General features: G+C 38.2%; 1 protein-coding gene across 7 annotated transcripts in view; it reads left to right on the top strand.

The window, feature by feature from the left end:
• Pur-alpha (Purine-rich binding protein-alpha) overlaps window positions 1-26,198 on the top strand; it is a 368,289-nt gene that overhangs the window by 308,580 nt on the left and 33,511 nt on the right. For 6 of the 7 annotated variants that reach the window (XM_043213388.2, XM_043213389.2, XM_043213385.2 and 3 more), the window contains 2 exons: window positions 9,614-9,732; window positions 9,788-9,909. In XM_043213388.2, the coding sequence (XP_043069323.1) occupies window positions 9,614-9,732; window positions 9,788-9,909 (241 nt within the window). Of the gene's footprint in view, window positions 1-8,868; window positions 8,930-9,613; window positions 9,733-9,787; window positions 9,910-26,198 lie in introns of those variants that run through there. The other variant, XM_043213390.2, reaches the window with a different exon arrangement.

Here is a 26,198-nt window from a genome sequence, read left to right on the forward strand (position 1 = left end):
CTGTAGAATAAGACATCAAGGTCTAACACCTCCTCTTTAGCTGGAAAATTATAATTACTGATGAATAACCCGTTCAGATTTCAAGAGACCGCCTACTGTAACGGGTAAACATACACCTAGATAAGTTTAATGGAAGAAGATTACGGGAGCACCGTAATCCTCCTGTAACAAGTAACTGTCACTAATGCAGCTAATGGCTTTATAGATTTTAAGGTCATCCGCATACATTAAACAGTAGGAATGACGAAAGCATGACGAGACGTCATTAATTCATAAGGATCGGACAATTATTTCCGATGTTTGCGATATATATCCGGTTTTAACTGCAAGGGTATATCATCTTCGGCTCCGCCCGAAGTTAGCTTTTCTTTTTTGTTTATATTATCACTGTAGTTCGCAGTGGGATCATATTGGAATGGTAAGCGATTTTATGATGCCAATGATCTTGGTGTGTTCACACGTGCTTCAATCAGGAATTTATATTTTGTCTTTCTTCGCTTAAAATCTGTGAATACCCTTGTTGCTGGCGTCGCGTCGACCCATAAGCATTTTTAGCTCAGTCACACACTTCTCTGCCCGAGCTCTGCCACACACATAGAGACTCCAGGGGTTAAGTTTTAGTTGGATTTTTATTTAGAAGGAGCAGCTGAGGTGCCGCTCCAACGATCAAAGTGTCTCTGTTCTTTTACAATATTTCTTAAGTCTAGGTAAGGCTAAGTCTCGTAGCAGCGCTGCTCGCAGGCGGCGGCAGAGAGACGGCTATGTACTTATGTATAAAGGAATATAATAATATACGTTGTTATGCGCTCTCAAGTGGAGGCGCGAGGGGTATGCATATGCTGACCGTTTGTTACGATTATGCTGACACTAGCAATTTCTGTGTGCGGGCTAAGCCATAACGATCGGTTCATATTTCGGCCACTTAGGGTTTATAACCGGGACTTTGGATTATGTAAACACTGCAACAAAGTGTTACAGTGCGCACCCTTTCGGTACTCTCGGTACAGTGGGTATTCAATATATGTGCATACTACAGTATAACTGTGTGAAACGTCATGCTCACAGCCTACTTTCTGCTATTCGTTACTAACACTTTTTTTTTTTTTTATTATCAATCAATCAATAGTTATATTTAAAATCTGTCCGAAGTTATGGACAATAATTAAATTGTATAATGGGACCTTAACTTAATGAAATATTGAGTAGTACAATGTTTGCTTATCCTAGGAAACTAATTTTAACAGTAGACCTTAGCGATAGAATTCAAGTTAATTATTGCCGGGCCCTTTAGTGGGCCTTGTTAGTTTTACAACTGCAGCTCAGTCCCGTTCGCCCGAGTGGCAGAGGTCCATTGGGTGGGTCCGTTTCAGCCTCCTTGTGGTGTAGCTGTTGTCCAGAAGATTGATGGCCTCAGGGTTAGGATGTCGGTCCAGCCTTACCACGTACCTATTGGCGAATCGCTGAACTTCTTCGCTCACATATGGGACTCTCAGTTGGGCGTGGATTGTCGCATTGTCGTGGAACGGATGAGCTCCAGTTAAAGTTCTTAGGGCCTCGTCTGCAGCATCACCGACTGCAGCGAGGGATAACCAACAACATCATATATCAAACATTATTACACAACCCAATTTATATTATTTTATATAAATTTAATACAAAATCAAAAATACACATTCTATACATCAGAGGTCGGCACGACCCTATCCCGAGGGCATAGGAAATTTCTCTGCCCGAGCTCTGCCACACACACACAGTATACCTGTGTGAAACGTCATGCTCACAGCCTACTTTCTGCTATTCGTTACTAACACTAATGCGTTAAAATCATATCAATGTATTGGGGTGCCGATCACTGTTCTAATCTTATGATGGTGTAGTGTGTGGTGTAAATGTAGTTTTAATGTGTTATAAGTTGCATAAACAATGCATTGTGTTGTTGTGAGTGATTAATTACACAGTGCGAAAAAAAAAAAAATTGGAGGAACTTTTAAAGAGACCTAGTAGGAATTTCCAGTAGTACGGCCTAGTAGGACCAATTTCATTACAACAATATTTCATACAAATATAACATATACAATTTTCATAATTTTGTAATGAAATTGGTCTCGTTTTATTCAAGATTAATGAGACAATATTGATATGTGTCAAAAATGATACCATTTTTTGGAATTGGATTCTTGGAATGATACCATTTCCGAAAAAAGGAATCAAAGTCCGAAAAACACGATCAAAATTCAAAAATGCCAGTTTCTTGTGTAAAAATGTAATCCTTTTTGTTTAAAAAAATCTAAGATATATTTTTTTTCAAAAGGTCAGAAACGTAAGAAATTTTAAGATCCACATAAAATTATGAGTTAGGGAATTTTTAAGAGCAAAAAAGTCCCGAAAAACCGTTTCTTCTAAATAAATCAAGGTTTTGAGGTTGTTAGAAATATTTCAAACACGGTTTTATAATATATTTGACCTAATAAACAATTCCTACAGGTCTCTTCAAAAGTTCCAAATCACTGTCGCACTGTGTTATGTGTGTTGCATCTTTTACCTTGCAAGTCGGCATGAAGCCGCCTCGAATAACGAATGACATTAGATCCAAGGGATATCACTTATTTTTATACCCTTGCATAGGGTATTATAATTTTGTCCAAAAGTGTGCAACGCAATGAAGGAGACATCTCCGACCCTATAAAGTATATATATTCTTGATCAGGATCACCTCCTGAGTTGATATGAGCATGTCCGTCTGTCCGTCTGTCTGTCTGTTTCTACGCGAACTAGTCTATCAGTTTTAAAGCTATCGACTTGAAACTTTGAACCCACCCTTCTTTCCTTTGCACGCAGTATATAAGTCGGAACGACCGGGATCGGCCGACTATATCCTATAGCTGCCATATAACTGAACGATCGGAAATGGTTTTTGGTAGAAATACCAACTTTGGTATGTGTGATGATAAAAGTTTGGGACTTGTTTTAGATTTTGTATTATAATAAATTGGGTTATAGTATCATATTCTCATAAGGATCGGCCAACTTTATCCGATGTTTGCGATATATATTCGGTTTTAACTGCAAGGTTATATATATTTATATTATATATATATTTCTATAAATATATTATATTATATAGTATATATTTCGGCTTCGCCCGAAGTTAGCTTTCCTTTCTTGATTTTTGTATTTTTTTTTGCGGGTTTTTAGAATTTGGAAATGGCTTGTGCATCAATAAGAGCATCAGCTACCATTCCTGTATTCATCATAAAGCATATGCATCATGTATTCATCATATTCATCATTCATCGAGAAATGATTTGTTAGTACATATTATGCTATTTGAAATTTGTTAAGCTAAGAGAAGTAGTAAGATAGTTTAAAATTCTATATTTTAAATTAGAGGGATAGGAAAGAGATGTAATAGAGTAGAGACCATTGTAGTTCGAACATAATACCCTAAAAGGGTCATGCAGTCCATATGTCGAACTACAATGGCTAAGGAACAGAGGACTAAAGTTTCGAGTCCTTCTATTAGGAATGTTAAATTTTAAATGTGTTAGTAAATGCTGGCTATCTACATCCCCGTTAATAAGGTTATGCAGAAAAACTACACCGAGCATTGTCCTACGATTTGTTAAGCTAGGTAAGTTTATAAGTAAAAGTCTGCTACTGTAGGATGGAAGCTGAAGATTTGCATCCCAGTATAGACCTCTAAGTGCAAATATTAAAAAGTTCTTTTGTACGGATTCTATGCGGTCCTTATGTACTCCATATTGAGGAATCCAGACACATGAACCGTGCGCCAGTATAGGACTGACCAAGTGTTGGAAGTGAAGTGACCAAGTATAGGACTGAATAGTGTTTTGGTTATATAGGGGTCATTAAATTCTTTTGACCACTTTTTAATAAAACCAAGAACTCCTTTAGCCTTATTAACCTTTAAGGAAATATGGTCGGCAAATTAAGTTTGATGTCTAATAGGATGCCAAGATCATTTACCTGGTTTAATTTTTCTAAGGCTATCCCATTAATAGAATAAGTAGCTTGCAGAAGGCCAGAACGATAAAAAGACATATGCTTTCATTTTGATCCATTAAGTATTAGATCATTAGCCAAACACCATTTTTGAAAGTTATCAAGGTCAGACATTGGGCAGAGATGGATTTGTACTGAAGACAAAGCTTTACATCATCTGCTTACATAAGAACTAGAGAGTTCGTTAAAGCAGGGGGCAAGACTTTTATAAAAAGCGTAAATAATAACGGGCCAAGATGACTTCCTTGAGGGACGCCGGATGTAGCACGGACCAGACGGGACTGTATGTTTTTAAATAAGACTCTTTGTGTCCTTCCATCTAGGTAGCTGGAGATCCACGTTAAGAGGTCTTTAGGAAAACCCAGCATATTCAGTTTACTCAACAAGAGTAAGTGATTAACTGAATCAAATGCTTTGCTGAAGTCTGTGTTAATTACATCGGTTTGATATCCCTTACAAAAGCCATCTATGGCAATGGATGTCAACTCCAATAAGTTCGTGGGGGTGGAGCGACACTTAATAAAGCCATGCTGCCAAGGCGAGATGATCGAAGAGCAAAGGTGTTGCAAATGAGGGGTAATTAATTTTTCAAATAACTTTGGAATTGCCGACAACTTAGAGATGCCTCTGTAGTTGGAAGCCTCGGACTTTTTCCATGTTTTATGTATGGGAATTATAAATGATTCCTTCCACTTAAGGGGAAAAATCGGAGTTTCCAAAGATAAGTTGAAAGGTCTTAGAAGAGGTTTGCACAGAGCCCTGGCGCAGTATTTTACCACACAGCCTGGTACTCCGTCGGGGCCTTGTGAATAAATGGGTTTTACCCTTAAAAGACCACATAATAAGTTGTTCTCAGAAAAAAACGGACAGAAAATAAGATTTGCAGCTTGAATGTTATATGCGTAAGCCTGATCTGTCAATTAAGGCGGAGAAGAAGTTGTTTGAAAAAATTCAGCGAATAGATCGGCAATGGCTTGATCAGAGGTCGCAGAGGAATTTTCAAACGTAAGCAGGGGTGAAAAAGATACTTGTTTACGCTTAGTGTTTACAAAATTATAAAACTGCTTTGGATCCTGAGTAAATTGTATCCGGCAGCGGTCAATTCCTATGACATTCCGCATTATGCATGGTAAAATTCAACTGAGCTAGAGGTATCTTGAAAAATCAACACTACTGCAGGTTTTTTTATATTTTAGTAAGAGCCTATTTTCAATATTTTTTAGGTTAGTGAGGCACCTTGTATACAAAGGAGGATTTGTTAAAGCGGACGGATATTTCCATGGCACAAAGGAGTCAAAAAATTTATTTAAAGTACAGTAAAATATCGCGCCAATCATATGTATCGATAAGGCTATTAAGTTTCTGTAAGTCAGCTTTACGGAAGCAGCGAATCTTATTTGCCACGCATAAAGACATCTTATCGATACCAGGAATAGTTTCGATAGAGACCTTCAGCGTGGGGTGATATGGATCCTCTGGGGTTGAAAGAGGAAAAGCTCTGGAGAGAGCGTTACCATCAGGATCAGATACAAAACATAAGTCTAAAAGCCGACTTGATTGTAATCAAGTATGTGTTGAAGAAAATGGCTGGAATCGGGATCACTTCCATCGAACAAGGGTTTCAGTGGCTGCAGTTGTGTAAATAATGGATACAGCTTAACTTTTTCCATTGCGCAGTCGTCACTGGTCCAATACCTTAATTTTTATACCTTTGAAGAGGGTATTATAATTTTGTCCAAAAGTGTTCAACGCAGTGAAGGAGACATCTCCGACACTATAAAGTATATATATTCTCGATCAGGATCACTTCCTGAGTTGAAGATAGAAAGCTAAAACTTAGTACAGATTATATTTTTGGTCAGTTAATCCGACCTTCCAAATTTCATAAAGATTTCATAACGAATGGTTTTTGGTAGAAATACCAACTTTGGTATTTTTGAAGATTGAAGTTTTAGATTTTTCATTATCATAAATTGGGTTATTATCATATTCTCATAAGGATCGGAAAATTATATCCGATGTTTGCGATATATATCCGGTTTTAACTGCAAGGGTGGATCGCAGTGGGATCATATTGGAATGGCAAGCGATTTTATGATGCCAATGATCTTCGTGTGCTCACGCGTTGCTTCAATCGGGAATTTATATTTTGTCTTTCTTCGTTTAAGTTCTGTGAATACCCTTGTTGCTGGCTTGCATGTCTAGTACGGCGGTTCATTAAATTAACCTCAAATTTACGATCCACACAATTTACACAATTCAACTTACCAGCTTAAAAACAAATGCCTGTTATTGAAATTAAATAAAAACAAGAAAGCAAAGCTAACTTCGGGCGGAGCCGAAGTTGATATACCCTTGCAGCTAAAACCAGATAAATATCGCAAACATCGGATATAGTTGGCCGATCCTTATGATTACATCATAATAAAACCAATTAATTACAATAAAAAATCTAAAAAAAAGTCCCAAGCTTCTATCTTCAAAAATACGAAAATTGATATTTCTACCAAATACTATTTCCGATCGTTCAGTTATATGGCAGCTATAGGATATAGTCGGCCGATCCTTATGAAATTTTGTAGGTCGGATTAACTGACCAAAAATATAATCTGTACCAAGTTCCAGCTTTCTATCTTCAAAAACACGAAAGTTGGGTCATTTCCGATCGTTCAGTTATATGGCAGCTATAGGATATAGTCGGCCGATCCTTATGAAATTTGGCATGTCGTAATGCTTTGCCAAAAATAGCTCTCAGGTCAAATTTGAACTCTCTAACTCTAAAAACACCAAAGTTATACCATTTCCGATCAATCAGTTATATGGCAGCTATAGGATATAGTCGGCCGATCTCGGCCGTTCCGACTTATATACTGCGTGCAAAGGAAAGAAGGGTGTGTGCAAAGTTTCAAGACGATAGCTTTAAAACTGAGAGACTAGTTCGCGTAGAAACAGACAGACAGACAGACGGACAGACGGACATGCTCATATCAACTCAGGAGGTGATCCTGATCAAGAATATAGAGGGTATTATAATTTTGGTCAAAAGTGTGCAACGCAGTGAAAGAGACATCTCCGACCCAATAAAGTATATATATTCATGATCAGGATCACCTCCTGAGTTGATATGAGCATGTCCGTCTGTCCGTCTGTCTGTCCGTCTGTCTGTCTGTTTCTACGCGAACTAGTCTCTCAGTTTTAAAGCTATCGTCTTGAAACTTTGCACACACCCTTCTTTCCTTTGCACGCAGTATATAAGTCGGAACGGCCGGGATCGGCCGACTATATCCTATAGCTGCCATATACTGAAAGATCGGAAATGGTATAACTTTGGTGTTTTTAAAGATAGAGAGTTCAAATTTGACGTGAGAGTTTTTTTTGGCAAAATAATACGACATGCCAAATTTCATAAGGATCGGTCAACTATATCCTATAGCTGCCATATAACTGAACGATCGAAAATGACCCAACTTTCGTGTTTTTGAAGATAGAAAGCTGGAACTTGGTACAGATTATATTTTTGGTCAGTTAATCCGACCTACTTAGTTTTATAACGATCGGCTGACTATATCTTATAGCTGCCATATAACTGAACGATCTGAAATGTTTTTTGGTAGAAATACCAACTTTGGTATTTTTGAAGATTGAAGTTTGGGACTTTTTTTTAGATTTTATATTATAATAAATTGGGTTATATTATTACATTCTCATAAGGATCGGCCAACTATATCCGAAGTTTGCGATATATATCCGGTTTTAACTGCAAGGGTATATCAACTTATTTTTTTTTAGATACATTTCGCTGTTGTTCAAGTTGGTTTACACAAAATTTTAAGTTACAGGGATGCACAATAAGGGTGTAAGAAAAATGACCAGAGATTGAAAAAAAATACCTGGGAATGTGAAAAATTATTAGGGAATGAAAACAAGGAACAAAGATCAAAGAACAAAGACCAAAGAACAAGAACAAAGACCAAAGAACAAGAACAAAGACCAAAGAACAAGAACAAAGACCAAAGAACAAGAACAAAGACCAAGGAACACAGACCAAAGAACTTGGAACAAATACCAAAGACCAAGAAACAAAGACAAAGGAACAAGGAACAATAACCGATGAACGATGTGAACTAGTTCAGATAGGTCTTTTGAGTGACCGGGTCTATCTTGTTCTTTCGTTCAGGAACAACCCAACTCTAGTGTGAACTGATCTGGGTAGGAATACTTTGGAGGCGTACTTGGCAGAAATAGCTGACCACGGATTTATTACGGGTATATCCGAGCTGTCTGGAAATTAGCTCTTGGCTCAAAGTTGTTTATTAATTTGGTAAGAGCCCTTAAGTAAGGCATCATATAACATTCACAATATCCGTTAACTTTTGAACGCCGACGATAAACTGGATATCCATCGTTCCCTGTGACTTATTTATCGATAACGGTTCCAGTTTTTTTAAAACTAACGGTTTTTGATTAACTTTTTTAACAATTTTACAGTGAACACAATACCGGTTTGTCACATGAAATTAACTGAGCAGAGAACAATCAGTAACTGTCAAACAATGTACAGCAATGTCAAACAATGTATTACGCCCCGGCGCCTAATTAAAATATTGGTTTATGGTACAAGCTAGGTATTGGCGCTGTATGTAAAAAAAAATATTTGCCCACTTTTCTGTTGCAATTTTTCCTGAATATTCTTTGAGTCGGGCGTTCTGGAGTTATAGCGTCAGGAAAAAAACGACTTATTTTTTTATAGATACACATATGTCTGTAATACAGACTCTGTATTAATGCTATCGACTTCAAACTTGCCACACATCTTTCTCTCTTTTGCACGCAGTGTATAAGACGATACGGAATCGGTAGATGAAATTGGTTTGGTCGGCCAAATTTAACCGATATTTGGAAATATGTAAGATCCAATGTATACCTACTACTTTTACTTAACTGGAAGGGTTTATTAGCCTTAGCATCACCAATAAGTACCTTTTTTTTTATTTTATTATATAAAATTACTAAGTCTTTATAATGAAAGTCTTGCTTGTATATATTGGTTTTAGAATCTTTATCAAAAATATTAAATTTTATGTTTTATAATTATTAATTAGATTATAATCTTTGTATATAAGAATATAAATTATATTAAACAAAAAGTTCTCTTGACTATTTTAAACAACGACGACAAACACCCATGCCTCGCCACAAATAACTGATACCATTTTTACCATTTTTTGATACCAAAAAAATGCAAAAAAGACATACCATGCCGTGAAATTTTATTTTATATTTAGTTTTTTTTTTTTTAAATACATTTTTATTAAAACAATCGCTTTTTGATTTCGTTTTACTTTATAAAACTAAAAAACTCTCAAAAAGATGGCTTACTGTGTTGCAATTCGTTATGAGAGTTATGAAAAAATTTCAAGAGAAATAAATGTATAAAAGATATAACTTTATTCATTTAGAATATGCAACTTAATATGTTAGTAAATACGTCCCTCATAGAAATATTATTAATGAAACTATGTTGATAATTTAGCTACATATACATATTTAATTTGTGATTTATTTATTAATACAAACCTGGTAAAAGCAGGCCCTCCGAACACTGACAATTTACCTGAAGATGGTAAACTAAAATCTGAGATGATGATAAAGGATTATAGAAGATATTATTTGGACTTAAAAGAAAATGCCCGCGGACGTTTTCTTCGGGTAAACTGTTTATTTTTATACCATGATTAAATTTACCTTATAATATAAATTTCAGGTCTCTCAAACTATAACTAGAGGAGGACCTAGGTCTCAAATAGCCTTACCAGCACAGGGCATGATCGAGTTTCGAGATGCACTGACAGATTTGTTGGAGGAATTTGGAGCTAACGATGGCGGGTACAGTAAAAAAAAAATAAACTCTCATTTAAAAGAAATTCTTTAAAAAAATCATCTCGACAAGCCCGTTTTATTTATATATTTAAAAAAGAACTTCGTTTTTTGTTTCTTTTGTCTAGGTTATAATGAGTAACCTAGATTAACCTAGATTTTTGTGGGTAACCGCAAAAATGGGTCAGTTAGAATACCTCGCAGTTCGTACAACACAAAACTTTCCAATGCTTCCAACGCTGCACTTGGACGTAAACTCTTCTAGGAATACTCACTTCATTAAGGTTTAAGACTCTTAACTTTTTAGGTTCTAGAGATGTTCTTAAATAGGCAGCATTTTTCCAGGGTGTAAAAAATTATGTGAACCACCTTCCTTTCGTTTCGGGTGAGCTGGTCATTCCTGATTATCATGCTTCATCGACTTACAGGTTGTTTCTTCTTGTATCTTCTTGTACAGGTTGTCTTCTACGTGCTTGTAGATGTGACAGCCAGTCTAACCTCCATTCTCCATCCATCAGAATTGTCTCAGTGAAATTTATCCTTCCCTCACTTCCCTCTCTTTCTTTCAAGCGAACGGTCGTGTTTTTTTTGTGCGCACTGCGTTTTTGACAAATATTGGTAAACCGGTGTTTACATACTTTGTGAATTAAATCTTGTGAATCATAACAATCTTAAAGCCTAAACCGTATCGCTTATTAAATAAAAAAAAATAATAAATAAAATGGAATTTAAACTGGTCTGTGCCATTAAGTCTTGCAACAAGACAATTTCCACATCCCAGCCTAGTATCCATTGCTGGTTATGTGAAAACGTCGTGCACGCCAAGTGTGCCGGTTTCACTGCATCAGTTTCGGATGCCATTTCCCGTAGGTCTGGGATACATTATTGTTGCGAAAATTGTCGTGCTGTGCAAGGCGAAATGAGGTCGTTCATGAGACAGACTAAAAATGGATTTAAAGAGCTGATCACTGGTTTTCGTAAAATCAATGACCAGCTCTGTGCGCTTGACACTCAACTTAGTGGCCTTCAGCTGTTAAATGAGTCCCCTAAGCGTAAGAAATCCGCTGTTTTTGATCCGCCTCAGCCTGCTCAGCCGACTTTAATGCAGCCGCTTATATCTCTGGCCACCCCAAGGGCCTTAACTGAGAAAAATTCGTCAGAATTTCTCAGGGATAATGAGCATATGTCCGATATGTCCGCCATGGCATCCCTTCAAGTGATGCCACAGGTCCTAGGGAACGAAACCCCCATTAGGGTCACCCAAAAGGGTATTCCACAGTCCGGACCACCGGCACCGACTGATGCTGCAGTTCTTGTACCTGCGACACCAAAACCCTTACAGGTGATTCCTCCATCGAAACATATATTTGTTTCTCGGCTTGCCCCTGATACTTCAGAGATTGATATCTCGGCTTATATCAAAGCCAAAACTAAAGCCGATATAAAGGTGGAGGACATAAAAAAATTTAAATACAATTATACAAGGCGCACGTCTTCTTTCAAGATTCGTGTGCCCGCGCTGATGTTCAAGACGATTTGTTCTCCCAGTTTTTGGCCAGAGAATCTTTTCGTCCAAGAACATCAGCCTAGTTCCGTACAAAAAAAAAAGTTAACAAACCAGTGGGAGTGAGACTTCCCAATATCGGAACCACTGACCAACCCTCCACCTCTTCTTTGGCCACTAACCCAAAAAACTAATTTCCTCACTAACTCTTACCTATCAGAATACTAGGGGGCTACGTAGCAAACTCCCCAAGCTATATTCTGATAGTTCTTTCTTTGCATCCCATATAATAGCATTTACAGAAACTTGGTTAAATCCGGAGATCTTTAGCTCCGAAGTTTTTCCAAGTAAGTACACCACTTTTAGACGGGATCGATCTCAGCAAGAGGAGGTGGAGTCCTCATTACGGTAGACTCTACTTTTGCTTAGAGAGACTCTGGGGCTGCTAATAATACTCCTTTTAACAGAAAAGGGGCGATTTCCAGTGCGATGTCCGTATGGGGGTTAAGGCGATGTAGAGGCAGGTCCCCAATAACTTTGAAGGGGGAGATTGGCGAATCTTTAAGAATTATAATTACAACGTGTTTTCCATAAACTATCCAGAACGTTGGCCGGATTGTTGTTAATATGAGCTCAGTACCCTCGCTAAGGATTTTCACAACACTACGTTCGTAAAATTAAGACTTGGACAGTGCTACCACTTTATATAGATAATAAATACAAATTAAATTACTATTAAAATAAAATTTTTTTTGTAATTTCTTAACAAATTCTGCTGTTTTGAGGCAAAATAAATTTTATTAGGTAAATTAGGTAAAAAAAAAGGTTTGCAAACCTATCATAAGTTATGAACATTTAAGAGTTAAACATAATATTTCCCTTTCAAGCCTCTCACTTTTAATATTAAAAATTTTCATATTTTTACAAAAGGCAATTATATTATATATATTAAAATGCTCTGTTCGTATCTACTTCCTTTATAGACTTGAAAAGTTTGTGAACCGTTTAAGCCCAAATTTTAACACAACATGCGTTGAGGTTCCAGCTCGGTTATTGTTTACTTTTGATGTTGATAGCTTATCTGCGTTTGCGAATATATCAGATTTTTTCGCGTTTCCCCGTGCCCCTACTTTTCTATTTAGGCAGCCAGCTAAGAAGAAAATGTCAAAATGTCAGTTAGAAACGAAGTCATTAGAAACGAAGTCATGCCACCCAAAAAGTCGAATTTGGGTCGTCATACTCGAAACACAGAAGCATAAAAACGTAACATTTCGAATATGACTGACGAAGAGCGGGCCTCCATCCGAGAGAATGAGCGGCTGAGAGCAATGCGGATGCACAACGCGGAATCAGCAGAAACGCGAGCAGCTAGGCTTGAGCGAACGATTAAGAGTTAGGCAGTCGCGTTCTGCAGCAATCGATTTGATTCGGTCTCAAAATAATGAACGCGACAGGGCAAGGGTAGCTGAAGCGCGTTTACAGCTTGCAACAGATCGAAACCTGCAATACAATCGTCTTGCATTCCGATATAATAAAACTGTTGATTATAGCTCGAACCGCAATGTCGTTATTGGCCGGATGAATCAGGTCTGCACACACTGTCAGGCTCTCAAATTCAACAACGAACCAAAGGATTATGTTGCGCTTCCGTGAAAGTGAAATTGCCTCAACTTGAAGCACCACCACAGCCTCAGCACTCTCTATTATCTGGAACTACTGCTGAATCGAAGCATTTCCTGTCGAACATTAGGAAATACAACTCTTGCTTCCAAATGACGTCATTTGGTGCGGAAATTATAAGTGCGCAATTCATGCCAACTTTTAAAATCAAAGGACAAATCTATCACAAAGCCGGTTCCCTGCTTCCGTTCTCTGACAGCGAACACAAATTTCTTCAAATGTACTTCATTGGTGATGATGGAGATGAAGTTGATGCACGTTATGGAATCAATACCTCGGTGAAGAAGCCCATTATTTCGCAGCTACAGAAGCTTTTTCAAGAACGGAACCATTTGGCGCGTTTGTTCAAAACAACAATCGATACGATGCCTTCGGATACCCACAAAATTGTCATTCATGCAGACAAAACGCCTGCTGACGACGAAACGATCGATTGGTGAACGTCGCAGAAACTCACCGTTGTTACGATGCTTTGCAGTATCCACTCATCTTCTGGGATGGTGCCGATGGATATCATTTCAATGTCAGGATGGTGGATCCAGTCAATGGTGTAGAAACGAATAAAAAGTCCAGCGCGATGAACTTTTACTTATACCGATTAATGGTTCGGAGGACCGATGACAATCATATATTGAAATGTCGTCAGTTGTTTCATCAGTACATTGTTGATATGTATGCAAAAATTGAAACAGAACGTTTTCTGTTCCTCCGATTGAATCAGACGAAACTTCGGTCCGAGGAATATAGCCACTTGCGGGATGCTGTGATGAATGACCGTAATACAACCAACGTTGGAAAACTCACGATTTTGCCATCCTCATACATAGGTAGTCCACGAAAATTATTCTTTTTTGTTTGACTTATTTCTTATGCGTGCAACCACAATATGCCACTGCGAAACGTGGCAGGGTACTGCTAGTCCTAAAAATTAATTGCAGGGTTGGAAGGACAGTGCGAAGACAGTTTTTTTTTTTGTAGGACTCTTTTTGTTTGTGGATTTCGTCTTTCACTGCGAGTATGCCCAGATCCCGGTGGATGTTTTCGTTGCGAATGAGTTTGTTTGTTCCTTGGGTTAGTCATCTGGAGCGACTAAGGATAACGGTATCGTCGGCGAACGTTGGCGTTGTTAGTTGTGCGTTATATTTTTCAAAACCGTTAAAATTCAAAACCGAGTGTGCTTCATGTCGGAACTCTAGCTTCGATGATGTAGTCGTCCGAAGTAGCTGCGTTGCATCTCACTGAGAATACTCACTATTGTAGAGGTATGATTCCAGTAGCTTATGGTTGTATGATGGCAAATGAAAACTGAAATATTTTATTTAAGCATTATATTATAAAAAATTGGAAAGTTTTGTTTTGATTCAGGGGGGGGCAAAACGCACACATATTTAAAATTTGAGTGTGTGCGGAGCAGAGAAAAACAATGAGCAGAGCAATGGCTGAGCGAAAAAAACATAGTTTTTTTATCTCATTTTTCTTTAATTAAAAAGTCGGAATGGGCTCTAAAATTGTGTATTTTATTTTAAAGAAAGCTTTGCTAGCTTTTTTTATGCAGTTTATTTGAAATGCAAGTTTAAATTTTTTGGATACGATAAGCAACTTGCCTTAACATTGGTGCAATTTTATTGCGATCCGATATACATCTAATAATAAAAATTGGCACTTTACTTCAAAGGTTTATTAACTGCGGCTTCGCCCAAAGTTTTATTTTCTTACTTGTTTTGTGTCGACTCGACTCATACCTAGATGAAAGGTTTCATTTTGTGCCATCGTTACAATTTTGTGAAATTATTTCGTAGCTGTGCTTTTCGAACTGCGTCCACAATAGCCAACACTGCTCCACAGAGTTCGATTCGACTTTGAAGAATTGAGGATGACGTGTTATCTCAATCGAGAGAAGGTTTGGTTTTAACCTATTGTTCGCACAAGCGCTGCCCTTAAATGTACCCTTAAATGTAAGTAAATACCATAAAAATGTAAGGTATCGTAGCGCCGAAAAAATACTTTTTTTTTTTTTAATTTTTCTTTTTTTTAAATCTTTTAATTTTTAAAATTTTTTTGCGAGACTATTAAGAGGTGTATCAAATCTTATATATTTAACTTAACTAACAGTCATATTGACTGATTCAGAGTTAGACGGCCCTAAAAATTGGACAGTTGGAAGGACAGTGCGAAGACAGTTTTTTTTTTGTAGGACTATGTGGCGGAGTCAACACTGGCAATTTCACTTTACCATTAACGCAGCATAATCCAGGCGTTTCTCCGGAAAACTTTAATGCACCACAATACTCGCAAACAACGTCCATTTGCCCAATGCAAACGCTAGGATGCAAGCTGTAATCATTGCTGCAATTGTATCGAAACGCAGCTCAATTCAAATCAGCTAAATATCTTGTTCTGCGTCGCAAATTATCTATTTGTTGACTTCTGTTGTTCGCTCGACGATTCTGCATTGCCAACCGAGCTGTTTCACGGGCTGCTTCACTTTACTCTCGTGATTGAGAAGCACGAAGTCGAGCCATACTATTGCGGCGCTGTTCACGTGCAATTTCTTGTTCTTCTTCAGTCCTTTCATTTGCAGTATTTTGTATTCTTCTTGCATTACGGCTTTGTCGGGAAAGATTCGATCGTCTTGGTCGCGGCATTATTAATTAAACATCCGAATCAAATCGATTGCTGCAGAACGCGTTTGCCTAACTCTCAATCGTGTTCGCTCAAGCCTAGCTGCTGACATTTTGACATTTTCATTTGACATTTTCTTGTGCATCTTTCGATTGTGATTCACGTAACTGCGCCACTGCGTCAAATCTAATGTCAAATATTATGATTGCGTTCAGAAATTTAACTTAAGATTTATAATTTAACGTTTGTGACAAAACTTAAGATTTATCTTTCGATTTCTATATAGTCTTATTAAAAAAATAATCGGACAGATTAACAACTGAAGTTAGCTAAAATTAATTTTCTCGAAGCTATATGAAGCTGTGAGACTATGCAATTTTGTCGCGTTCGCGATTCACTTTCACTTTTGTTGAGTTTCGGAACGCGATATTAGATCCTCCAACGCGCATGCGAATTTATACTTTATACAGCGGTAATAAATTACAAATTGACTCTCCATTTTATTTAGAAAACGTTTGTATGGGAAATAGAAAAATACTGTTTTGAGGATTTTCCCGGCAATTATTCGAATTTTTCTCACCTTTTAAACCTTCCCTAGACCTCCACGAATAATTCAAGACCAAGATAAGATAAATCCGTTCAGCCATTCTCGAGTTTTAGCGAGACTAACGAACAGCAATTGATTTTTATATATATAGATTTAACAAAATTAAATCTAGTATATAATACTAAATCTAATGAGTTTCTTAAAAGAGTACTAGCTGCTATGGCCTACGACTCGAGACTTAGTTAATTATTTACAATACTTAAATATTAAGGTTGGATTTGATTACAAATGTATAAAGGTTTGTTATGTTTTCTTGATAAACTACATTTAAACTTTCGGATGGCTTATGTTGTTTGAAAATGTGAGCCCTGACGCTCTCTAGAAGACGGCATGAGTTAAGAAGATGGTCTATTTCAAGGCGTTCGCCACAAAGGCAAGAGGGACGTGGTGTTCCTGTAAGAATATGTTCGTGTGTTGCACGAGTGTGTCCGATGCGAAGGCGAATGAAAGTTGAGTATACCCGCTTTCCAAGGTAGGCAGGCAGAGAAATTTTTGTAAAAGTATTGATGATGGAAAAATATCGGTGGTTATAAAGTTCCCATTCTCCAATTTGTTTGTCCTTAAGGTGATGACGGATTAGGTTACTTATGTCCTTGCTGTTGAACGGACTGAACAGAGGAGACGGTTTTAGTCTCATGTCCTGAGCAGCCTGATCTGCTAGTTCATTGCCAACGATTCCTTGGTGGCTGGGGGTCCATAAGAGAGTTATCTTGTTGGTGGTGGAAAGCTTTCTTATCTCCTCGATTGTGGGATCGGTGTGCCCCCAGTTCCTTAAAGAAGATAAGGTGGAGAGGCTATCGGTACAGATAACAAATTGTCCAAAGTGTTTCTTGGCGAAGAGGCAGGCTTGTAGTATGGCGAAGGCTTCAGCTGTTAAGATGGAGTTGTACTGAGGTAGCATTCCTCCTGAGATTATTTTGCCTTCGCTGTCGACAACAGCAAAGGTAGTTGATTCGTCTGTTTTAGATCCATCGGTGTAGAGCCATGATTTTGAGCCAAGTTTTTCTTGTAACGATCGGAAGCGGGTCTGGAATTCTGATCTCGTGGTATTCTTTTTTGAGGCGTTATACATATCCAGGTTCGCATTAGTTTTTGTATTGTTCCAGTAGGCTGGGGGCTTTGTGTACTTTAGTTTGGGAGGTGGTAGGCCAAGCTGCGTTGTGTAGTTGGCACATCGCCTAAGGGTGGATATGATTTTGTATATTCGTTTTTGCTTAAACAAAGCAGAAAAATCCTTCCTTAAAAGAGCATTTTTTGTTAAATGCAATTTGGGAATGAGCTGCATGGTCGTTTCTTCTCTGCGGGCCTGAATGCTCGGAAGACCGGATTCAGCCAAGATGCATGCGGTAGGAGAGGTAGGATACGCGTTAAGAGCACGTCGAATTGCACCGTGGTATGGAGCCTGCAGCTTGCACGAGTAATCCCTAACAGTGTATTGATGTGGATGTTAGTATATTTGAATGACAAAAAATTTATAATATTCAATCTAGTCTCGAGCTGTTTTCTTAATTTAATACAGTGTTGATCAAAAAGGAGTTTGGTATCGAAGGTTAAGCCCAAAATGGTTAAACTTTTTACATTTTCAATTATTTTGTTTTTAAAGTTAATTTCAGAGAGAGAACATCTGTGCTTACGGCAAATATGAAGTATTTTACATTTTTCTATGGCTAGGGAGGCACCCGAAATGGCTCCCCAGGAATCTATGTCTCTTAATATATCTACAAATTTATCTTTAACAGTATTTACATTTTTAAGTTTGGTAAACAGAATTGCGTCATCTGCATATATTGAGACTTGAAAATCCTTATATGTACGTATTATACAATTAAGTTTTTCGAAAGCAATAATAAAAAGAACAACTGAAAGAGGGGAGCCTTGCGGGATGCCGTTATAGAGGCTGTGGGTGTTAGAGGTGTTGTTGTTAACGCGAACTCTGAAGGATCTATTGGTCATGAAGGCCTTTATACACACCCCAGCGCTCAAGCTGACTGGTACGGCATGAATCCCTACACGATCGAAGGCTCTTTCGAAATCCGTCGCCAATATAGAGACGTGATTTTTTGTGGAAAGGGCGTTCGACGCGAAGTGTTGAATATGCAATAAGGCGTCCATAGTACTGTGTTTTTGTTTGAATGCTACTTGGTTATGTGAGATTAGGTTATTGCGGGTGATGAACCACATAAGTCTGCGGGCTATAATTTTATCTATTGTTTTACCTAAACAGGATAGGAGGGTGATGGGGCGGTAGCTGTTAATTTCGGCAGGAGGTTTATTGGGTTTGGGTATTGGGATGACAGTGGCTGATCTCCAACTGTGTGGGTATGTTCCGGAGTTTAGGATTTGATTATATATTTCTAAAAGTCTAATTTTGAGGGAATGTGGCATTTCTCTTAGCATAGGATAGGAAATCCTGTCTGCACCAGGGGTTTTACCCTTTGACCCTGCTAAGGCATTATCAATTTCACCTAGAGTAAAGCGTTTATCTAATGTTTTGGCAGGGGGTGTCAGTGTTGTCGGAAGATAGGTCAGGGATAAATAGGCATCTTTTTGGTGTATGTATTCGTCTGAAAAGTTACTATCTGCCGAGTAGTTAGACCAGAGATGCCCGAACTCTTCGGCGATAACCTGAGAATCTGTTACGACACCTGAATGACACTTCAAGAATCGAAATGGTTGTGGTGGCACACCGGCCTCTTTACGTCGGACCAAACTTTTTTTGAAGAAGAAAGAGGGGATATCCTGGAGGTGAAATTTTCTAGACATTTCCGTTTAGCCACAAGTACAGATTTTTTAAAAACTGCATTGGCTCTTTTATAATTTTTTAGATTGGTGTCTGACATACTGGCCTTGTAAACCGCGAACAAATGTTGCTTTTCATTTTGAAGCTTCTGAAGTGTATAATTCCACCACGAAACTGCTGCCTTACGCACGACACGTTTGGTTTGAGTGATACTGCAGTTAGCTGCAGACCTAATGCCTTTGGTTAATTGGGCAACTTGGTGGCTTAAGCAACCGGTCTTCCAACTAGTTGCTGTCTGTTCGCACTTTGATCTATATACATCCCAATTAGCTAAATCTATTTTATATTTAGGTAGGGGAGGGGTGTGGTCAGGACTGAAATTGATGGAAAAAATAATTGATATGGGGAAATGATCACTTCCGAAAAGGTTGGCCAAGGTCGACCAACTGCACCTATGTGCTATTTGCGGGGTGATCAAAGAAAGGTCTACATAGGTTAGGTGGGTCTACATGGTGTTATTGGTGGATAAATGTGTGGGAGATCCATCGTTTAGGACAATTAGATCTTGTTCCGCTATTAGTTTTTCGATTTTTTTGCCTATGTGCACCTATGTGCTATTTGCGGGGTGATCAAGGAAAGGTCTACATGGGTTAGGTGGGTCTACATGGTGTTATTGGTGGATAAATGTGTGGGAGATCCATCGTTTAGGACAATTAGATCTTGTTCCGCTATTAGTTTTTCGATTTTTTTGCCTCTGGTGTTTGATTGAGGAGAGCCCCAAAGAGGAGACCACGAGTTAAAGTCCCCTAAAGCGATGTATGGTTGTCTAACTGTGTCAAGAATAGCAGATACGTCGAATGTAGAAAAGTTTTGATTAGGAGGAATGTAAACATTGACGATCTGTATGTCAATGCTTACATTGAGCTCCAAAACAGAGCAGAGGATGTTGGAGTTAATGTTGCGGTGTTTGTGGGGGAGGTTTTGATTAATAAGAATACCGATACCTTGCTTAGCACTGATATTCTGCGGTAAATTGTGGAAATAACCGACGTAGCCTTTGGGACAGAAAAATTTATAAAGTTAAATGGCAGGTTTGTTCCTTGTAAACATAAAATGTCGGGCGATTGTTCTTTTATTAGAATAGAAAGTTCGTGGTAGTTGTAAAATATTCCGTTTATATTCCATTGCAAGATTTTAATTGGCATAGATTAAATTTAAAAAATAAAATAATACTAAAATTAGTATTATAGTGGTGATGATTAATGTAAAGGAAAAAAACTGAACTATGAATCCAGTGACTCCATAGAATCAGAATCAGAAATCGGATAAGATACTTGGGACGTAGATATAGTTGGGGATTTAGGTACAATTATATTGTTTGCTTCTTCAGTAAGAGCTTTAATAACATTGGAGTGCGAGCGGATAAAAGAGCTCGGGTTTTGAGTATTGGGTATAGTAAAGAGAGAAGGCTTGTATGAGTTTGAATTAGAAGAGGTTGGCATGTTAGTAAGAGAGATCGTGTTGATCTCACTATCAGGCTTCGGAGTTGTGGTACTTTTGTCGGTTTTCGTGGTTATCATGTTCGGGGTTCGGGCAGTTGTACAGTAGACGAGCTTTCTGAGCTGGCGACAGAAGCGAAGGTAGTCGATGCGTTGTTCTTATTGGTTTGTTGTTGTAGAATAATACGGGCTTCACGGAAGCTGCATTTCTTGCTTGTTTTTATGCAGAGAAGTTCTCTCTGGTATTGATATTTTGGGCATGTTGGAGAGGAGGCGGGATGATCGCCACTACAGTTCGCGCAGAAAATGCGAGTGCAGGGCACTGGAAGATGAGGAGGGAGATTGCAAGAAAGTTGAGGTGTTTTTGCAGTGTTTCATTGTGTGTCCCAGTAGTTGACAAGACTTGCACCTCATTAGATTAGGAAAGTATTCCCTAACCTTTACGGTATGCCAAGAGACGTCAAGCTTGCTCGGTAACTTGTACGAGTCAAATGTGACAAGTATTTTGCCGAAGGGTTTGGGTTTGCCGTCAATCATTTTCGTAAATTTGTAAACGCTGTGAACATTTTGCGACTTCAGCTCTTCGACAATTTCTGTTTCGGGAACATTGATCAAGCAAGGGGCATAAATTGTGCCTTTAACATAATTAAGAGATTGGTGAAGTTTGATTTCAACATCAGTTATACCAGGCAAAGCAGAAACTTTGGTAAACTTATCGGCGACTTCACGGGAGTTAACCAGGAGAAGCAGATCACGTAAGGTTGATATAGAGGAGATTTCTTTGCTTCTAAGCTTAAGAGAGCGGTGGACTGCGAAACAAGAGAATTCGGATAGCGGTTTAGTGAATTTGGATGCAACGACTCGACGGGAAGTTTTTGATATGGTCTTTTTTTTTTTTGCTTTGGGGCTAGCGCTAAGGCTGGCAAAGCGGTTATCACCAAGATTTGGTGGCCCGGGGGCCATGGTAATTATTTTTGGTGTGCACTTGAAAAAAAGTTGCTAGAACGACGTGCGCGAAGGGAAGATCGTAGGCCGAAAAATAGGCGAGAGAGTGAAAGAAGCAAATTGCAAGAAACCACTGATAGTTCGGAATACAACGACGTCCGCACTCGAAGAGAGATTTCGAAATTTGAGAATGCTCACACTATCAGTTTTACGGCAACGCTGTGGCAGAGTTTTAAGCCCTATCTACGCGTGTTATGGAAATTGAGTTTGACCACCACTGGATTAGTCCATGGTAGGTCCTGCGGGTGGGTCCTGAACAGCCTTCTCGTCTGCTCGCTGTTATCTAAAAGAGAGGCGGCCAACTGGTTCGGCTTTGAATCTCGTCTCCACCCATGGGAAATTGAGGACCTCGTAGATGGTAGCTCATTTCAAACATCTGAATCGTTTTAACGTTCGTCTTACTGGCAGTGGCCCACAGCTGAATTCCATACTTCCATATTGGCCGTATGATGGCTTTGTAAATGAGGAGTTACGAAGAAGTCCGTAGCTTTAATTTTCATGTCAAAGCCTCATGTCGCACTGCTGTCTGTGGGAAGGGGGTTGTCTACCTGTGGGATGGGGGAGCTATTGAGGCGGACCGGTGCACTATGGGCCGAAACGACGTTTTTTTGGCAGAATCTCCAGTTTTAGAGATACTGGCCTCAAATTTTTCACATACGCTTAAACTATTTTTGTCGAATTTCGAATTTTTTTGTTTTTTAAATTTGACCACGACCACTTCAGGCGGAAACTAAATATGGTTCTATTAGTTATAATATTTAATTTAAACCTCTAACAGCGTCGTCTTTCCAGTGGCTCTCCCCCCAAACTTCGAGGATCGCTGCATGATAGAACTCATAAACACAAATAAACACATGCAGGATCGCTGCATGATAGAACTCTAAACACCTGCAACATGTAGTGTTTTTTCGGAAAAGGGCAAAAAGGGGCAAAGGAAATTATTAACGCCTTAATCTATATATTTTTAAGAAGAACATACCAGTTTTAGTTGCTCGCAGGAGCGCGCGGTAAAAAAGTTACACTCCACAGAACACAGCTACAATTGTTAAATTTTAGTTATAAAAATACACCAACAACAATTGAACAGACACAACAAAATACATAGAACATCTATAAACTACCGCGCAAAGTTTAATCTACATACCTGTACGATTTTTTTCCATATTTACAAATTGTTTTTACTTTTACGAAAAAGCCACAACATAGATGCAATGTTTATAAATTTTCACGGTTCCATTTTGAGAAATCAATCAAATCAATCCGCTGACTTTGTTTGCGCGGGAAATTCAAATTGCAGCTTTTAAACATTTTTTGGAAACAGTTTAATTTTATCCAGAGTATGCTTAATTGGAAAATTCATTATATTTTGGGGAGTTAGTTTGTAGACTTATGTCAATAATACGAATTGCAAAATTTCGTAAGGATCAGCTCGTAAAGATATTCTATAGCTGCCATATAACTGAACGATCGGAAATGACCCAACTTTCGTGTTTTTGATGATAGAAAGCTGGCACTTGGTACACATTCTATTTTTGGTCAGTTAATCCGATCTACCAAATTTCATAACGATCGGTTGACTATATCTTATAGCTGACATATAACTGAACGATCGGAAATGGTATTTGGTAGAAATATCAACTTTCGTATTTTTGAAGATAGAAGCTTGCGACTTTTTTTTAGATTTTTTATTGTAATTAATTGGTTTTATTATGATGTAATCATAAGGATCGGCCAACTATATCCGATGTTTGCGATATATATCCGGTTTTAGCTGCAAGGGTATATCAACTTCGGCTCCGCCCGAAGTTAGCTTTGCTTTCTTGTTTATATTAAAAAAAGCAAACTGGGAGCAATACGAGACTCTCACACACAAAAATAACGAAATTTTCCCCACTTCACCAAACGTCAACAAAGAAGCCGCACAAATTAACAAAATTATATTTCATAGCGCAAACATTTCCATCCCACAAACCTCAGTAAATACAAAGCCCTACAAGGTTCCCTGGTGGAACAAAAAACTGGCACAGCTAAAAAAAGAAAAACAATTAGCTTGGAAAGCACTTAATCGCAACATAAACCTTACAAATATTATAAACTACAGACGCTTAAACGCCAAGTACAAGTTCGAAATCAAAAAAAGTAAAATCGAAGCTTCCAGATCCTTTACATCCACCATACAACCAGAAACCCCTTCATCCAAAATATGGAGCAACATAAGACGTTTCTGCGGTCTTAACCCAAGCAAACAAATCCACGACATACATAATCCCAAAAACAACACTACAACAACAGATACTCTCGAAATAGCCAACTATCTCTCGCAACACTTCTCAGAGCTCTCAAGCGACCTAAACTTCTCAGAAGAATTCCGAAATAACAAATATAAAATCAACACAACCAGTTATACACCGACCTCAATAGCCAAAACTATGGAGGAAAACATAAGTCACCTTGAATTAATTGCAGCACTACAAACACTTAAAGACTCCAGGATTTAACAGAATTTCGTACGAAATGAAACGCAACAGCTCCCTTACCACCAAAAACAGAATTAAAAACCTCTTTAATCAAATTTTCGACAGCCACATACCTCAAGCCTACAAAATAAGCTTAATCATACCAATACTTAAACCAAAAACCGACAAAACAAACATCTCCTCGTACAGACCCATTTCCCTCAAATGCTGTTTAGCAAAAACACTGGACAAAATCATAGCGAAAAGACTTTGGTAGTTTGTGACCCACAACAAACTTTTAAATACAAACCAATTCGGCTTCAAAAAAGGCAAATCGACTTCGGATAGTCTCCTATACGTAGACCTCATAACGAAGTCGAAAAGGCACACCTCCCTCGTCACTCTTGACTTTTCAAGAGCCTTTGATCGAGTAGGTGTGCACACTATAATTGATCAACTCCAGGAATGAAAAACAGGCCCTATAATAATCAATTATGTCAAAAATTTTATGCTCAAACGTAAAATAATAGTCAGAGTCGGTCCGCACTTGTCAAATTCACTCCCATTATCCAACGGTATCCCACAAGGATCACCTATATCGGTAATCCTATTTCTCATCGCATACAATAAACTCTCAAACGTAATATCTCTACACAAAGAAATTAAATTTAACGCTTACTCCGACGACTTTTTCCTTATTATAAACTTCAGAAACAACAAACACCTTAATTTTAACCTAGACAACCTTTTACATGACATAAGCAGCTGGTGCTCATATTCAGGGGCATCTCTATCCTTAGCTAAATGCCAACACCTCCATATATGCCAAAAACAAAATTGCACTAGCACCATAAGCTGTAGCAATACACCAATAAAACAAGTAACAGCACTCAAAATCTTAGGGATAACCATAAATAGTAAATACAAATGGGACACACACATAAAATCACTTCTTCCATCACTACATCAAAAATTGAAAATCATAAAATGCCTTTCCAACCTCAAATTCAATTGCAACACTCAAACACTACTCCACGTCGCGAAAGCAACAGTCATAGCAAAAATCGAATATGGCCTGTTTCTATACGGACAGGCTCCGAAAAGCGTGCTTAACAAATTAAAAACCCCCTTTAACACCGCAATCCGTCTAGCCCTTGGCGCCTACCGAACCACACCCATAAATAACTTGCTATACGAAGCCAACATCCTCCCATTGGGAGCAAAAACGAGACCTTCAAACAGCCAAACTCACAAAAACCTTATATTTTCCAAAGATACACCAATACACAAACTTGTCAAACAAAGAAAATCAAAAAAGAATACATCAACCATAGACCGCACAATAAACCTCTTCCTCTGTAAACCTACCTTACGAACCAGTTAAACTACACAAATACCAGCCACCTTGGGATCTCCCAAACCTCATAGACACCACATTAAAGCGCTCAAGAAACAAACCACAACACCAGATACATACATGAAACTATACGAACATACCAAAGACAGCCATAAAACACACAAATTCATATTTACGGATGGATCAAAAATGAACTCCACTATATCATATGCTATCACAACAGATACTTATATTATTAAATATGGTATCCTACCCCCCCACTCATCAGTACTCTCCGCAGAAATAATAGCCATATTAGTAGCGATCGACCAAGTCAAATGCACAAGGGGAAAGTTCATGATCTGCTCTGACTCTCTCTCAGCAATTGACGCCATAAGAAACACAAATAACAACAATTTTTACCCCAACAAAATTAGATCACTCCTTAAAAAACTAGCCCCAAAAATTAAAATATTGTGGATCCCTGGTCATATAGGCATAGCAGGCAATGAGCTAGCCGACCAAACAGCAAAATCAACATGCAGCATGCCCCTTATTTACACCCCAAACATAAATTTAACAGACATAAACAGACACTTAAAACTAGAATTCCTAACAAGAAATAAACTAAACATAGAACACTGCAATCAATGGTATAAAAACATTAACAAAAACAATTCAAACATCGACAATTACTGCAGATCCTTCCATCCCAAATCGAGCAGACTCGATCAAATTAAAATAATACGCCTAAGACTAGGCCACACAAAACTTACACACGAGCACTACTTCAATCAAAACCAAATCTCACCCTGCCCCTTCTGCCAAGGCGACAATACCTTACCCCAC

This window comes from Drosophila bipectinata, chromosome 4 (genome assembly GCF_030179905.1).
Source record: "Drosophila bipectinata strain 14024-0381.07 chromosome 4, DbipHiC1v2, whole genome shotgun sequence".
In the NCBI taxonomy this organism is placed as follows: Eukaryota; Metazoa; Arthropoda; class Insecta; order Diptera; family Drosophilidae; genus Drosophila; species Drosophila bipectinata.